The sequence below is a fragment of the Microchirus variegatus genome (genome assembly GCF_963457635.1).
Source record: "Microchirus variegatus genome assembly, chromosome: 4".
In the NCBI taxonomy this organism is placed as follows: Eukaryota; Metazoa; Chordata; class Actinopteri; order Pleuronectiformes; family Soleidae; genus Microchirus; species Microchirus variegatus.
Window position 1 is genome coordinate 11254359 of NC_139805.1, and position 17084 is coordinate 11271442.

General features: G+C 41.0%; 2 protein-coding genes across 2 annotated transcripts; both read right to left on the minus strand.

Annotated features, from left to right (window-relative positions):
• Positions 1-3490: 3490 nt before the first annotated feature.
• On the minus strand, positions 3491-4455 carry lim2.2 (lens intrinsic membrane protein 2.2; the record flags this gene model as incomplete). Its single annotated transcript, XM_083887794.1, has 4 exons — positions 3491-3561; positions 3638-3772; positions 3997-4137; positions 4278-4455. The coding sequence occupies 4 exons, from the start codon at positions 4453-4455 to the stop codon at positions 3491-3493; spliced, it is 525 nt and encodes a 174-aa protein (XP_083743920.1).
• A 2840-nt stretch (positions 4456-7295) lies between these two features.
• LOC310926369 (WD repeat-containing protein 47-like) lies at positions 7296-16471 on the minus strand (the record flags this gene model as incomplete). The annotated part of the gene is made up of 15 exons (XM_083888488.1): positions 7296-7438; positions 7739-7957; positions 9083-9214; positions 9385-9555; positions 9656-9825; positions 10160-10317; positions 10480-10555; positions 11374-11625; positions 11709-11881; positions 13011-13107; positions 14464-14903; positions 15051-15359; positions 15740-15824; positions 15935-16018; positions 16314-16471. 15 exons carry the CDS (start codon positions 16469-16471, stop codon positions 7296-7298), a joined length of 2667 nt encoding a protein of 888 aa, XP_083744614.1.
• Positions 16472-17084: the final 613 nt, after the last annotated feature.

Consider the following 17084-nt stretch of genomic DNA (forward strand, 5'->3'; position numbering starts at 1 on the left):
CCAGGTTTTCATCAGTGGTCCCTAAAACAAATTTCAATATGCAACAATTGTTAATACATGGTAAAATATAACTAAAACTTTGTGTGTTTTTAAATGGAACGTAATGTTTTGTGGGAAGAAATTGTGTTGGAAAACAAATGTGAGTGAAAGGAATAGCTCTAGCGAGCGAGCGCACTTTAAAGAATGTTTCGTGCCTGTCACAATCCATGCTTTCTGGATTGAGAAGAACTGGCAAAGCTGGCGTTCTGTGGTATCTGATGGTGCTAAGACCTTTTTAAAAAAAAAAAATAGTTTTCACTCAGGGGTGGTGGGCACTACCTACCTGCTATGTGGTTTTAGGTTGTCATCTTTACCGTTGCCATTTCGTGATCATGGTGTGGTTCACATTTTGTTGGCTTTGGTGGTTTCTCAAAAATACTTTATTTCATTGAGATTTGCTTGAATTTACTAATTGATACGACTTTGTCTTCTTTGAATGTTTTTTTCCCCTCTTGTTTTCATCTGTCCTAAAGAAAATTGAAATCCACACCACGTCTCAGTGAATGTTCCATCACCCTTGTTGTCAAAGCTCTTCTTGATGAGGTGTAGCAGGGGGCTGTAAATCTGCCTCACCCTGTCGCATTCGCAATGATTTGCCAAGGTTTTTGTCAACATGCCGTATACAGTACCATCAGTTTTTATATTCCCCCACCAGGGGGCAGTACACAGCCACTGTTCTCTAATGGACTTGATGCAAGAATTTCATTAAGGGCAGTATTTGTGTGGTTTTGCACTATTCAGAGTGTTGTACATAACTTGAATCGGTTGTTAATGTCTTTAATTCTACTATGGTCCTACATATATTTATTTGCATTCTGTGTAATTCAAAGTAGTCTCTGTGAGAGTACTTTGCTATTGTTAAAAAATAAATCAAATGTTGCAAAGAAAATAATATTCTGCCTCTTGATTGTGTTCAGTTCTTAAAAGCAAAACTTGATCAGCTAACATTTGAGTAGCATAAGTTATTATTATTGTTTATTAAAAGATGAGAGAAGTAAACAGAAGTGGCTGCACAACAATACATTTAGAGAAAGCAACTAAAAATAAATGTATGGGAGTAAAATAAGGATTGACAAACGTCTAGAATTGTTGATATGGGGTCAATTTGGTAATTATCTAAATTCTAGGCTTTCGTGAGCACTGACTATCACACGATTGTTTTCTTGCACTTGCTTCTCTGTAAATAATAATAATCCAGTTGAAGTGTAAAGGCAAAGAATAAGCTTGCAGTGAGTTTGTAGACTAATTTCATCTGAAAAGCTTTTTGTCCTAAATTGAGGATTGTTGTGCCCCATGAGGCTAAAGGCTGCCATCTAGTGGACAATCTCTCATAAACAGTGAAGACTTCACGTGATTTGGAGTGGATATTACAGTCGTGTCAGCTGCCATTTTCAAGCACTTAATCAGGTAACATTTCGAAAGAAAATTAGTTTTTTATTTATTTATATTGTAGAAAAACCAATGTAAGCTAATGTAGAACACTGTTATAAACTCACTCGGTATTTTTCCGTATATCTCGAAGAGCTCCGGATATCAGGTGATTCGGTTTCTATGGGCCGCCATGTTGGCAGCCTTGTACGCGGCTAAAATGAACGGGACCGGTTCTGGATTAAATCTGTCAAGACTTCACTGCGCACTTTAATTCTACGTATATCGACTGACATATCGCAAAACTTGACAGACCGAATATATCGCAATATATCTCTTTAGAAACGGCCAACACATATTTTGTTATGGAGCTTAAACTGCGTATTAACGTCACTTCTCCTTAGTCCAGAGAGTCACTGAAAGTTTACAAGAGTCTGGAGGGAAACAAATGGATGTAGTCTACTGGCTAACGACAGCGTTGATGTTACTGGAAGGGTAAGTGTCATGTTAGCATAACATTAGCATTAGCCATGGGCAGTGAAATGTAAATAGTTGCTGTGCAGACTTGTGTGTCAGTTACGCTGAGTCCATTATTTATTTATTTTTATTACAAAAGTATTTGCTTGTGTTTGTTCCCATCACTCAATTTTGCTGAGAGTAAGTTTCATATCAGTGATTCTCCTCTACCTTTGGGTCTGTGGGGATCTGGTAAAAGTTCCCGTTAGCCTGTTAGCATGGCTTTGACTGTGTGGACATCCCAGGGCTAACAACAAACAAAACAGACATCGAAGAGACACTTTCTCTGACATAATATGGCCTGGTTTATGTGCTGTGTTACATTTAATCGCCAAGTGTGACCGTCCAGAATTACTATTATGTTTGACGCCAATGCCATTTTGGCTAGTCTAATTCGGGGTCGTACCTATGTTTTCCCGGGTCCTATGTTCCCCGTTTTTCCCAAAAAAGGTCCACTTTGTATGTGACAGGGGAACATAGGACCCGTTTTTGAAAAAGGTTAGGGTTAGAGAAAGGGTCCTATGTTCCCCAGTCACATACAAAGCGGGGAACATAGGACCCGGGGAACATAGGACCCGGGGAACATAGATACGGTCTGTCTAATTGTAGTTTGTAGTTCGAGATATTCTGACTATTGGGTAACTTAATGCTATATATCTAAAAAGGACAATGTAGATATTTTTAATTGAGTATGATTAAAGATATTTTGAACTTCAATTAGTCGTGAACTTGACCTTAATATTGATAATCCCCAATTGAAGATATCTGAATTGCAGATATCTGCAATTGTAGTTTTGGCTAGTAAGAATGATGTTGCAGATATTGATAGTGAATATCCTGTCTACTGATAAAATGTCACAACTGCTTGCCATATGAACCTTGCTGTTTCCTGCTAGAGGGCATGTCAGAGTGTGTGTGACGTCGGCTATAACAAATTATTAGGTTTTAGGGTTGTAATGACAAGTAGTGGTTAGCACTCTTGCCTTTGCAACTGAAACAACGGCCTTTCTGCGTGGAGTTGGCATGTTTCCAGTGTGTGTGTGGGTTTTCTCTATAGTTTTCCTCCGACAGTCCAAAAACATTCAGATTTGGCGATTAGGCACAGTGGACACTCTTCATTGACAGTAGGTGTGAAGATGATTGTTTGTCTCTATGTGGTTTGTCCCTGTGATGGACTGGCAAACTGTTCAGCGTGTAGCCCACCTTTTGCCCCCTATTTTAGCTGGGATTGGCACCAGCGCCCCTGTGACCCTTATGTGGAAGATGCGGTAGAAGATGAATGAATGTCTAGTGATAGAGTATAGAGTATATATATATATATATAGAGTATAGACTAGGTTTCAGAATCTCAAGATTGGAAGATATATGGAGTTACTTGGTCTGATCTGCCAATAACCAAATACATTAAAGGTACAATGTTTTCTAAATGTTATTCAAGTAATACTAGTTAATCAGTTAAACTGTTTTGCATTGAAACCACACAGACATTTATGATTTCACTTTATTTTGGTGCTTAACAGCAACTGCAGTGCCCCTGGCAACAGGTAATATGGTGTGTTAATTCTGTTCAGATGTCAGGATTATTTGCAGGAGCAGGTTCTTCAGTGGTCCTTTGGTAAGCACAAAGCTGTAGCACACCTGAAAAGAAATGGAGCAATATTTTAGTCATGAAGTTGCTAGTGTGTGTCCACATGCAGGAGTTTACCATGAATACCTGCTGCAAAAGCCAGTATGATGGCCACCCAACCAATGATGTAGGACCAGGAAAAGCGCCAGTCCACAAAGCGTTTGCCAAAGAAAGTGACGGTTACGCCGGTGTAAATTGCCAAAGCTAGCAGAGCAAGAAAACCTGAGAACAGATATTAACACGGGAAAACCCCCACTGAGTAAAATCAACACTAAACAAATACTAAATAAAGAAAATCTAAATCTAAAATCTATAGAGCACATACTGGAAAAAATATATAGAAACATTACAAATACTCTTTATGTTAATACCTGATGGATTTACTACAGAGTCAAACCTTCAGTTTCTCTGTAACCACCAGGTTGCCCTGACATTCTGTGCATTACCTGACAGAACCAGGGCAATGCCGCCTGTGCGCACCCTCCTGCTTTTGGTGCCGTTGGTGAAGGTGCTGAGGCCGAGCACAACGCCTGCCAAACAGCTCAGCACTGCCAGCAACATGAAGGCCCGTGTGGCATCCCAGAAAGCTGCACATAGAGAGGCAAGGATACTACATTTTATAGTTATACAGTATTGTGTTATGATTCATAGAATTATAACTTCAAATGCAGTTCCCACAGCATTGTATTGGTCACTTGGCAGCTTTTCCTGCCTCTGGAACACTCACCTACAGTTATGGTGTGGGCATGGCATTTGTGGTTAATGCAGAATCTCCAAAGCCCCTGATTGGCTGAGCTCCCAGAGTAACGATACTGCATCCAAAAATCTGTTGCCGTAGAAACAATGAGAAGTACAAGGGTGGCGACACCGCAGAGTGTGCCTCCTCCTGCTAAGGTATACAGCATGGTGGAGAAGCCAGGGGAAACACTGTCCTCCTGAATATTCAGCAACAGTTCAGAGAAAAGAGGACAGAGAGAGAGATAAAACAGAAAATTCACTGATACAGTTGCCCTGAAACAGTTTACAATTTACTGAATAAAGTTGTACATTTTCAACTCCCCAAATACCCAACCTGTTTTAGAGACTTTTTATTCTTGTACACAAAAAAATAATTGCTTTTTATTTGCCTGTGTGACAATGAGCCTGCCTAACTGGCAGTTCAGTGCCATTGTTCACCACTAATTCCCCCTGCGTGAACCACAAACTAATCTTCCACTTCTGAACATCTGAACAGTCAGCACTGTCACTCTGTCAACCAGCCAGCAAACCAGTGAATTCATACATTGATTTCTACTCCTGTTTTTCTCCCTGCAGATCATCATAACCCCCAAATTCAACGTTCAAAGTGCATTCAACTTAGACCAACTGCATTCTGAGTGTGTCGTGACAACATTGCTGATGTCTTTGTCTAGCAACATGAACATCTGAGTGTCAGGTCTGGTTTATTAGCTGCGCTGACAATTTCCCCAGCAAAAGAGCAGACAGATCTCCAGTTTGCCTCAGTAGTACTTGTCCCAAAAAACAATTGATGAAAAAAAGAAAAGTATCATCCTGGTAGTGCAATAAATACAGGTCCTGTGTCTTATTTTCCTGATACCTCTGTGTTGGCTGGTGTCTCTCCAGTGTAGCTGGCTGTTAACAATGTGCACATCCTTTTTAAGCCCTGAACCCCTCGCTCTCATTGTGCACATCACAAAAGAGCGAACGATCGAGGGCATCATGTGAGAGATGGTAAATCCTTTGCTTCTGTGGGCCACCCCACACCGTAACCCACCCAACCCCAACTGCCGCCATCTCTCTAAACTCTTGGGTCATATTCTCTCTCACATTGCGTTTTCTTATCCTTTTTCTTTCTTCAGTTGCTTGCTCAAAAACAGCTCCATTAAGTCAACAGAAAGCAAGCATTATGCATCTCAAGTGCACCAAGAGGTATAAAATACTTTTATACAAAAGTCAGATTCAACTTTTTCTGCACGGTAAAAATACCCTTAATGACAGAGAGATGGATGCAAAGTGTAACTTCAAAATACCTTTATTTTATTAAAAAGCAAGGACATGTTTTATTATTTTAACAGTGTGAAATTCAGTGTCCACTATGCGATCATTACACATTTCACGTTTGTGACTTAATGACTTGTGACCATCCCATCTCCTCTCTCACATGCATGAGGTTTCTGAGTAGGTGATGGGTTAAATTCTGTGATGTGACTGGATTTGTCTTTTCACTCTGTGCAGTCTAGTCTAGCAGCATTTCTACATGTAAAGTGCATCACAACCACTAGATACCAACTTTAACCAGCCAACATGTTTGGTATTTCTTTTTTTGTTATTTTGCATTGGCTGTTTTCATGATGCTTGTGGTTGCAAAATATATAACAATGTCGTTTTTTTTGTGGTTGAGACACTTAATATTCTTTTGTTCACTACAGAAATTCCAAACCTGAGCATGCTATATTTTCAACCTTTGTATAAAGCACTGGTTCCTCCAAATTTTACAATACAAACAAATGGAGGGAAAACACTTTTAAACAGGTGTGCACAGGTGCCTAGTGGCTGATCATTTACTGCATGACAGTGCCTTTGCAAAAATGTATACATTAAAGGCATGTGATTAAGATAAAGCAGCAAATAAATGAACAATTCAAGCTTTTTCCATAAATGTTACAAAAAAGGCACATTATGATGTGCATAACCAAAGTGGCTTCTTTCAGTCCAGGTCACTGTTTCCTGTGAGGTAAGCTGTGACCATGACTGAATTACATGAGAGTTGACATTTTTTTGAAAATAGACCAACTTAATTGAAAGTGTGCTTACAGTGAATGGACTCATGCCTTTTTAAATACAGGCATTTTCTGTCGTCTCTAAATCCTAAATACATCTTTGCCATTTCATTTTTATGTACGACTTACAAAGCTAAAAGCAGGACGGTATTAAACACACACATACACGCGTTTGTGTACAGAGCTCCTGTAGCTGGCATCACACAGTCCCGTCATCCAGCACTTAAACACCGTAAACACCATAAAACACACTCTAAGCAAGCAACGAAGACGGAGTGGTGAGAACCCGGAGGCAACAGATGCGCATAGTGATCGTATCATAACATCAGGTACAGAATCCAATGCTAACCTTTAACAGAATTTTTTGTTATTTTATATGCTTTTATTGTGATGTTTAAGTATAGGGTGAAGGAATTTATCAGATATATCGGAATACTGCAGGTTTGTAATGTCCTCTCTGGCTGTTTGCATACTCGTGAAGAGTGCCAAGGGATATTATAAGCGTTGCATATATTCTGTTTGTCAAGTTCAACGATATATTGCCCGGTCTATGTGGATTTAAAGTGCACGGTGACCTCTGACGGCTTGAAACTGGCACTGGCACCGTTCATTTTAGCAGAATCGCTTCCTCCCGCCACGATGGTGCACACAAACGTGCCAGAACTCTATACACGCACGCACAGTAAATATATTTTAGTACTTCATGTGGAAAGTACAGACTAATATTTGTGAAGTGACTTAATGACATGGCTCACACACACACACGCAGACATATCTATATATACAGTATGCACACCTTTAAACTGAGTCACATACACAGATTGAGCCTCCTAATATGCATAAACTTGTACTCAACACATACACCTCACAACAGTAAGTGATCCCACACTGGGTTGTTTGTGAACACTGTTGTTGTGCTTGCTGTTACTGCTGCTGCTTCTAACAAGTGTTTCTCTCCTGGACTTTTAGGAACCTGTAGCCCAGAGGACGACAGTTCGATCTGCAGATGAGGAAAGGAAGGTTCGATCATGGGGGTGCCACCTGCACTGGATCACCTTGTCCCAGTGTTCCCCTGCCACTGTCTGAGGGAGGGGCTTTGTTAGATCACCTGGGGTCAGAGAAAATGAAACTAAGTAACAAAGAGACAGGGTACAGTGCAATCAATACCCACTTGCAGCACTGGGATTTCAATACTTCCGAGTAGCGACTGGATATCGAACTTCCCCTGTATCGCCTTATATTGAAAGATTTCAAATTTCGATAACTAAGGAGTTAATCAAAGAGACAAAGTGAAACATGACAGGATCAGCATCAAGTAAGTTTACATCTTTCCTTCTTGAAATTAAATTCAAATATATATATTTTAAAGTTTTCGTGTACTGTATGTGTGTGTTGCAGTTGTTGCTACCTTGCAGGTCACTGATGATTATTTTGTTGTCATAGGAGCCGGTCAGAAGATGATGGGCTCCTGGCGAGAATCGCACAGAGCGGATATCACTGCTGTGAGGACGGTATGTCTGCACTATGCGCCCTCCTCTTATGTCGTACAACAAACAGGTACTGTCCTCCTGACCAGTGGCCAGCAGGCGGCCACTGGGATCCACTGCAACTGAAGCAACTGCACTGCCTGCATGAGACGGGGAGAAAACACAGGACCCCTTTGTTGTGATTTGGTGCCACTTCCAACTTCTCGTTTGCTTCAGTGAAGAGCCACATTTTAATACAGACATAAAATGTGGATACATGGAAACAACATTTTAAAGGTCCACTGTATAATAAGAATTACTGACATCTAGTGGTGACACTGCAGATTGTAAAGTATTCCACCGCTTACCTCTCACTTTCCCAAGCATGTCGGGAAACTAACTACAGAGGCCTTTGTATACAAGAAAGGGTGTATACATTCTTTCAAAACTCTCTCCATTCTGACACTCTCCCTCCCTTTTTGAGGTTTTCTCCAACCCTCTTTGTTTGTTTATGCATCTGGTTTATGTGTGTGCAGCTGTTATTTATTTGCATAGAAGCTTCTGCTTCAAAATGCAACATGCATCTTCATTCAGGCTGCTGTAAATAATGTCTAAATGTAAATCAAGTCTGTTGCCTAATGTTAAAGCAATATTTATAAATAAAGCCCACCTAAATGTTATGCACTGGACCTTTTAAAACAAATTTTCTTTCTTCTAATCTCAATATTTATGAATTACTACTGTCCACCAAAATGTGTTTTGTGATGCACAAATTTATAGAGAGAAGACATTTCTACTATGACTAATAAGGAAAAGGTTATGAATATTTGGTGGATGTTTTTTTTTCTTCTTCAGTTTGCACTCCAGCTGCTATCAGTCAGCCACTGAACTCTGGATATTTTCTGAAAATGTTCAAGGGAGCTAGCTGTGTTTGAGAACGTAAATATCTGCACAAGTTGCTTCAGACATTTTTCAGAGCTTCTCCCGGCAAGGAAAAAGCTCTGAATAATTCACAGCAAGTAACTGGGCAAGGGTCAATCTCAACAATCTCCAGCTCAGGGGAAATCTATGGGAAAATATCCAGACCAAATTTCCAGACATTATGATCATTCTAGAAGACTTTTTTTGTTGCATCTAAATTAAAACACACCAATCAGCCACTACATTAAAACTGGTTCTAATTGTGGCTCATCACAAAATAAGTCAAATTAGTTGTAAAAACAAACTATTTATTCTCTAATATACAGTGAAGTTGTAGCAGTACACTGTGACATGACATGACTCACCTGAGCCGTGCAGAGCTGTGCCCACCACCCGCACACAGCTGGGCACCCTAAGGTCCCAGAAACGAACCGTCTTGTCCTGTGAGCCGGAGGCGATCATCCACCCTCCCCATGTGTACAGAGTCAGAATGTGGCCTGTTCCAACAAATATGACTAAGTTTTGCATACATGACACATCTATACACTTTAAAGCCCTGTTTATGTAACACCTTTACGCTGGAAGATTAAAGTCAGACGAGGTTTACAGATGTGTACATATTGTAAACTGATGACTGTGTTCCCTCAGGTCTGTTTCTTCTACATACCAGTGTGTCCGCTCAGTGCGTGAAGGCCTTGTCCTCTCTGGCAGTCGGTTGTGTAGATGTTGCAGTCTCCAGCACCAGCGCTGATCAAAATGGATCCTCCACTCTCGGGACCCTCCAAGAAGGCCAAGTCTCTGATGGTGCCATCGTGCATGCTGAACTCCAGGTCTGGGCCTGAATCACAATCACAGAAACACAGAAATTAGAACCAAATTCAACATTTAGAGAGATGAAAGTCTTGCAGAAGCACAACTCAAACAAATGAGAATGTTACCTGTGGCGTTGCAGCTGTCTGGATTGAAAGGCAGGACTTTGACATATTTATCATTGGAGCCGGTGGCCAGCAGTTGTCCACAATGGCTCCAGGCTACACAGTAGATTGAGCCCTTGTGGTGTTTGTTTCTTCGGAAGCGCACAGCTGGCTGTTTAACTGTACCGGAACTACTAGAGGAAAGAAGAAAATGCAATACAAATGGATTTATGACTGAGGGAAGGACTTTATTCTGAAAATGTGGTCATGTTTGTGGAGGAAATTGCAGACTGAACACCTTTTTAGAGCTTTTTTATTTTTTTTACTCGATAGTCAAAATTGTTTGTCACAGAGTCTGTTTTATTCAGGCTGTAAGCTGTGTCTTTGGAATACTGTTCTTCAGAGAAGTGTGGTCACACCAAGTTTTGAAGGAATCATTCCTTCCTGATTCCTGGAATTCCTGATTTGAAACTGTGTATAGCGATGGATATAAGTTGTCTACAAGTACAGAATATGTAGCATGTATACCTGGTAGGCAGGGTCTCTGGGTAGGCGCAGACTCTCAGGGTTTTTGAGTTGGAGCCGACAGCATAGAGAGCTCCTGAAGGGTGGAAGGCCACTGCCCGCACTGCCTGTGTCTCCTCGAGCTGGCTCACTTTAAAATACTGTGTTTTGGATTTCCCCAGCTACATGGGAGAAGATCAGACAACATTTGTCATGTCATCTTTATACTCTTAAGATGTTCATGTAGTAAAATATTCTCGGATTTTCTTAACGTTAAGCAAAACAGTTAAAACAGACACAGATAGAGGTCTTGACTAGGATGTTTAGTCGATGGTTTGTTGTACCTCTTGAGTGTTGCGCGTCGTAGTGCAGCTTGAATCGTCTTGTGGTGTGAGACCCGATGCTCTGATCCTCTCTGCGCTGATGTTCAGAACGCACACACAAACATGAAGAGATTAATTCATTAGCCAACATCTGATAATGTGGCAAATGACATTTCAATTTGAGAGGGTTTAGAGCCAAATTCCCCTTTTATGTTAATAGAGAAAAGTTTATGCACTCTGCAACTGCAAATATCTAATCAGCCTATCACAGGGCACCAAGTCGATGCATGAAGGCATGTCGGTACGGTTATCGCAACATTGCTGAAATTCAAACCAGGCATCAGACTGGAGAAGAAAGGTGGTTTTATTGACTTTAGTGCCAGACATGCTGGTCTAAGTAGTTCAGAAACTGCTGATCTCCAGGCATTTTCACACACAACCATCTCAATGGTTTACAGAGAATGGTCAGATTAACAGAAAATATCCAGTGAGCAGCAGTTCTCTGGGTGAAAATGCCATGTCGATGCCAGAGGTCATCAGAGAAAGGCCAGACTGATTTGAAATGAAAGGAAACGCACGACATGTGTAAACTTGAAGCAGATAAGCTACAGCAGTATACCACACTGGGTTCCAATCCTGCTACTTCATAAAGTGTCCTGTGTGTCCTAAAGTGGCTGATGTGTATAAAATGTGACACCAGAAGCAAATGTTACATATGGATTGATCCATATTAGATTTGACATATACAAATAATAAAATAAGAATAATAATTAAAAAACAGTTTTAAAAAGTTGTGGCAATAAAAGAAACTGACAACTCGTGTAACTGTTGGAATTGTAGGTAATTGTATGAGACTAGTCCTTATTATATTGGCCTTTAGTAATAATAACAGTAGCTGATAAACAGACGTCTTACCTGCGACTGACAGGAACTGGAGACTCGCTGAGGGGAGGCAAGTCGTGGCTGCCGGTCCTCGATGGAGTGCTGCTTCTCACACTACCATGCTTGTCCCTCTGCAGCCCGGTGTCTGGAGTATGGTTGGTCGTCTGAGGACTAGAGACGCTGTTATTCCCTGCCAGTCCGTTCCACTGCTGGCCCAGATGTGTCATCACCTCGTCTCCTCTGTGGTCAATGCCCACATTCATCTCCTCCAACTTCTGAATGGACCTAGACAAAAAAAAAGGCACTCGAGGCACTGAGGTTGAATTACATCCACTTAATCACTGAATTCTTCACTTTGACCTTCTCACCTGCTGAGAAATGTCTCAGTGAGGTTGTGTTTGGCTCCATCCTGTGGCTTCACTCCTCCCTCCAGCAGCATCTGCTGATAAAGCTGCCTCTGCTGCTGCTTCTGTTCCAGATGTTGCTGCACACGCAGGCGCTGCCTGTAAAACTCCTGTATGTGCTCAGTGGAGTCACCAGGCTGTAAAAATACACATAAACACAACAAACTGAACAGAGGCAAAAATACACTAATGTAAAACAATATTATGTAGAGCAAGAATTTGGCAGTATTTACAGGATTTATTTGACTTGAACGTATGATTATTGATTAAAACTTAATCAAGTATTCTCAGTATTCTCTGCTTTAAAGCTTGGCACACATATTATAACTGACAAACTCTCCCCCAGGAGTCACTGCTGGTAGTTCTTTAACTCCCAAGGCCTCATCCTCCATCATCTATCCCATAAAAAAAGTTTTCAAGGACCTAATCATAACCAGAGTTCTCTCTCACCATTTTCACTCACTCACACACACGTTTGCACTTCCTTCATAGTGAGGACCCTCCTAGACGTGATGCATTCCCAAGCTTCTTACCATAACCTTAACCATCACAACTAAATGCCTAACCCTAATACTAACCTAAACCCAATTCTAACCCTCACCCTAAAACCAGGTCTTAATCCAAAAAAAGTCGTTTAAAGAAGCAAGGACCAGCCAAAATGTCCTCATTCACCTACACATCAAAGCCACAAACAACTATAAATCCCTAACCTTAACCTAACCCCAACTCAAATCTTAGCCCTAAACTTACCTGGTTCCTTAGGAATGAGGTTCTTCCTCCTTAGGACCAGGATTTGTTCTTGTGAAGACTATTGATCCTGACAAGGTCAATGTTTATGCCAGAAAATGTCATAAAGAAGCAACAAAATCACACACACACAGTGATCCATTCATTCTCAAGCTACTTTTCTCCTCTCGGTGGGACCTGGGCTGCATAAAGATGAGCAATCGTGGGGGCAGCAGACCATCTTGGGTGTGGCTGCACATCAAATCATTATCAGCCTTCTGTGTCCATGACCTCTACTATTGGGACAGGGTCATCAGAGGCACCAGTGTCTGTTTGACTGGTGTGATAGACAACTGGGGAATGATTTATGACATGTGGTTGACAAGGGTTCAGGGGGTATATGCATTTCAAATCTCTTAAATCTAAGGGGAAAACAAACTCAAACTGTCGAAACCACTTCTGCTGAGCAAACAAAGTTAAGAAAATACACTCCATATATGAAAAGTATATGTAAACCACTGGTTCTGAACCTTTTCTTACCTCGTTTGTTTCTGTGCTGCAGGGTGGCCCACCATCTTTTCCTGGAGTCAGAGGTGTGCGTGTGATGTTGGGACCATCCAACTTTTGTGGCTGCTTCCTGCGTCAATTCACAACCATGTTTATGAATGCAATGGATTTAAAGAGGAAGAACATGTAAGGCAAGACAACAAAGTTAATGCAACTTAAAAAGCATGGGTTTATTGTGACTCAGTTTTCTACCAGCTGAGTTTATTCACTGGGTCCTGCAGGTGGAGCCAGAGAGGGAGTCTGGAAACAGAAGTTCTAAGTGATAAATTCTCACACCAGCTTTTAATAGTGAAGCTGCTAATTCCCTGTTTGCAACAGATAAAACACTCATGTCGAGGCCTTTATGTGGGTTTCTGGATGAAATAATAAGAGGTGATGGTTTTTTTCTTTTCAGTGGCCAAGAAACGGATGAGCAAGAAAGAGGGAAGACATTACTAACCTCATCACAGTGAATTGAACTCCAAGGGTAGGTTGACTGTTTTATTTTGTTTTTGATTTATTATATTTGTTTTTATCGTGTTTTATTGCATAGCCGTTACTTTTTCCCACGCTTTATGTTCTTTAATTTATTTTAGTTTGGGTTTTTTAGATATAAATTAGATATTTTATTGCCTCGTGTGAGCTTGCATGTCATTTATTTATTATTCTGTACAGCACTTTGGTCCACTGGAGTTGTGTTTAAAGTGCTTTACAAATACAAGTTGGATTGCGCGTTATGCAAAATGTTTATTTGAGGAATTCAATTTGTGTCATTGTGTTTTATTTGTGCTTCAGTCTGTCTTGGCCAGGTCTCCCTTGCTAAAGAGGTTCATAATCTCAATTGACTTTTTCCAAGTTAAATGAAGGTTGCCGAACAAATTAATACATGTTAAAAGTAGGAAAATTGCTATTTTAGCTTGGACATCCAGGAAAAACAATATCTCTACTAACATTTTAGGCCCAGCTTAAATTTAATCACTCATATGTGAGTTACAGATATCCTATATCGTGATTAACAAACAATTTAATACATTTTTCTTTTTAGAAAGCTTATATATTATGAGCTTCCCATAAAGATTTTGAATGAGGAGTTATAGTCGTGCACATATGAGTGTAGTAGCTCATGATTACACTGTATCCATCCACCTCCAGCTGTAGCACAGTAAGTCTTTGCTCAGCACTGTGGGACATGACGGCTGAGGCAATATGTCTCATGTTAAACGAGGGCTAAAGGGATTAATTGAGCTGCAGCTCACGCTATACAATGAGATCTACCGCTGACTTTACTGCATTAGGTTGCAGATGCACATAAGGCTTAGAAAAACAGCTTGTTGAAAGAAAATAAATAAAGCTTGGTATAATAGCCAAAATAGCAATACAGTCGTACAGGTGAATAATCGTGTTGTAAAATAAGGTTTTGTTATGTCCCACTTTTCCTCCAGCCTACCTCTCAGGTGAATCGTCTTGCTGATGCACATTATTCTCCACTAGGCTCCGACTGAGAGTAGACTTCACATTTGCCTCCATGCCTCTCTTGTCCTGTGCGGCTAGACCATGGGACAGGCCGTCCAGAGCTGGATTGAGAGACCTGGACATGTAGGTATCAGCTGAATGAGGCCTCTGGCGAAAGGGTGAGGCAGGGCAGGGAGACAGGCGGTTGATTATTGGAGTCAGGAGGTCGGCGTGGCCCGCCTTGCTGGGCTTCACCAGCCGGTCCACGTGGATGTTGAGGGTCTTCTGCTGGAAGGCACAGGAGAAGGCACCTGGAGTGAGGTTCTGCAGCCAGGAGAGCAGAGACAAATCCACTTCTTCACAGCCGTTACCACAGAGCAGATCTACGCCGAGCAGCACCTCCCCCTCTGTGATTTCCTCACCAGTTGCTTTACTCTAGAGAAAAACAGAAATTTTCACAGTGGTTAGTCGTGGTTAGCACTGTTACCTCACAGCAATAAGGTGCCGGGTACGATTTCTGGTCTGGGACCTGTCTGTGTGGAGTTTTCATGTTCAAAATAACATGCTTCAGAGTCGTATTACCTGACAGAACTCGACACAACACTCATAAAGGATCCCTTTAATGAGCAGTTGGAAGAGGCGATTTCCACTCGCCCTGAAGCCCGCCTCACTCAGCTTCCTGTCCGCAGGAATGAACTCGGCAACCATAGTGCAGGCTTCTTCAAAGCAGTGGACACGCGCAGTGCTTGGGTTCCAGTCTTTGAACTCTGCGTGGTGGGTGAGGCGAGGCAGGGTGAGGAGAAGACACAGCTTGCTGTAGTCATCTTTAGACGGGCAGAAGTCCTCCAGGCTGTGGAGACACTTGACTGCCTCCTGCATAGTGAGCTCTAGCTGTTACAAAAAAATACAGATGATTTTTCATTGTATAGTTGTGTTAATGTCTTTTTATCTTGACTGAGGTCTGTTTTTGTGGAATCCCACTGGTGCTGTAGTGGGGGTGCAGACAATGAGGTATATCAGCCAATGTTAGACAGCAGTAAAACCTTGTCTTGTTTAAGATTGTTCTAAGATTGTTAACCAAATGTAACAGATAGTTATAGATACAAATATTCATCTGTAGTTTTTATCCCAGTTTAATCATAAACACACAACAGCAGACATAGTGTCTTTTTAAAGGGACTTTTTCAGTATTAGGTCTCCACGTTTAGGGTCTAGACTGAAATGCCTCATATGCATACTTAATTTTTAAAAGTCATGTACAGTATACATACATTCTGAGGATCCTCGGCTGCAGACATGGCATTGTTTACACAGAGAGCTTCCAGAAACTTCTGCTTCAGAACGATGTAGCGGAACCTGGAAACACAGTTTTCTGAGTTAAAACATATGCTTTAATGGGTTTGACATGTTATTTTGTTAGGGCGAGTAGTAAAACTCTTGTTAGATGTCCTCGTCATTTCGCTCACCTTTTCTTGTCAAACGTGTCCATTCCTTCTAGAGGTTGAATGAACTGCATCACCTCCTCCCATTGGCCGTCCAGAATCAGCTGCCTGTTCAAACCAACAGAAGGTCAGTTTATCAGTCATCTGAGTTCAAGCTTCTAATCACAGTGGCACTATTTTAGTGAGTCAAAATTCTGCACACAGTCATAAAATTATACATTCTGAATATAAGTAACTGAAAGAACAGAAAGGCTAATGGTGGAAAAGTGACTTGTGAGGTCGAGGAGTTAGTAAATCAATATCCTGACCGACATGTCTTGTGCACTTTGGCTTTGTTCCAAACAAATCTTCACAAGTCTCTCTTCTACTGTGTGATGCATCAGTGTGATTTATTGTGTCGTACCTGAGAAAAAGCATGTCATCAGAGTAAAGCCCATTAATGACTCCGCCCTCCTTCTCTAAGGCCAGCATGCTGATGTGAAGCTTCCTGGAGTTGAGGAAATCCAGGATCAGCTTGATCACCTCCGCCTCCTTGATGTTGATCGTCTCCTCCGCCGTCATGGTTACAGGTGAGTGGTGCAGCTTACAACGGGCTGGGAAGACAAGGACGAGGAAGAAGTGTAGGACAAGTATGTTGATTGTCAACTACTGGAACTGGAATATGATTTCAATTTGTGTAAACAGCTAAAACAAAATGGGAAAATAACAGCATGTTTAACCTCACAAAATATTGAAAAAATATAGCAAAGAGTTTGAATTTAATGAATTAAATTCTGTTTACTACTGCCATCTAATATCTGCATACATACTCTATTTCTAAAAACAAGGACTGTCCCCTTAAGGTTTTTTGAGTCTTATATTACAGTTTTGAACAAAATTGAATCTATCACACTTTGTTTACCTACAAACTAAATCAAAGTGGAACAACCTGGTTACTAATTAGTTTCACACGTTGCACCTGTGCAAACTCAGCTGGAAGAACCCTTCAATCATGTGTCAGAGTATAAAAGGGCGCAAGAAACTTTTACTTAACATATCTTTTGTTGCCTTTTTTGCGATTTTCATTGTACATACACATGTGAAATAACAAATTTGAGGACTTGAGACTTGCTCGACTAACTTCGGTAAAAGACTTGAGTTGAGTAAAATGATGGATGATGGAATTATGGAATAT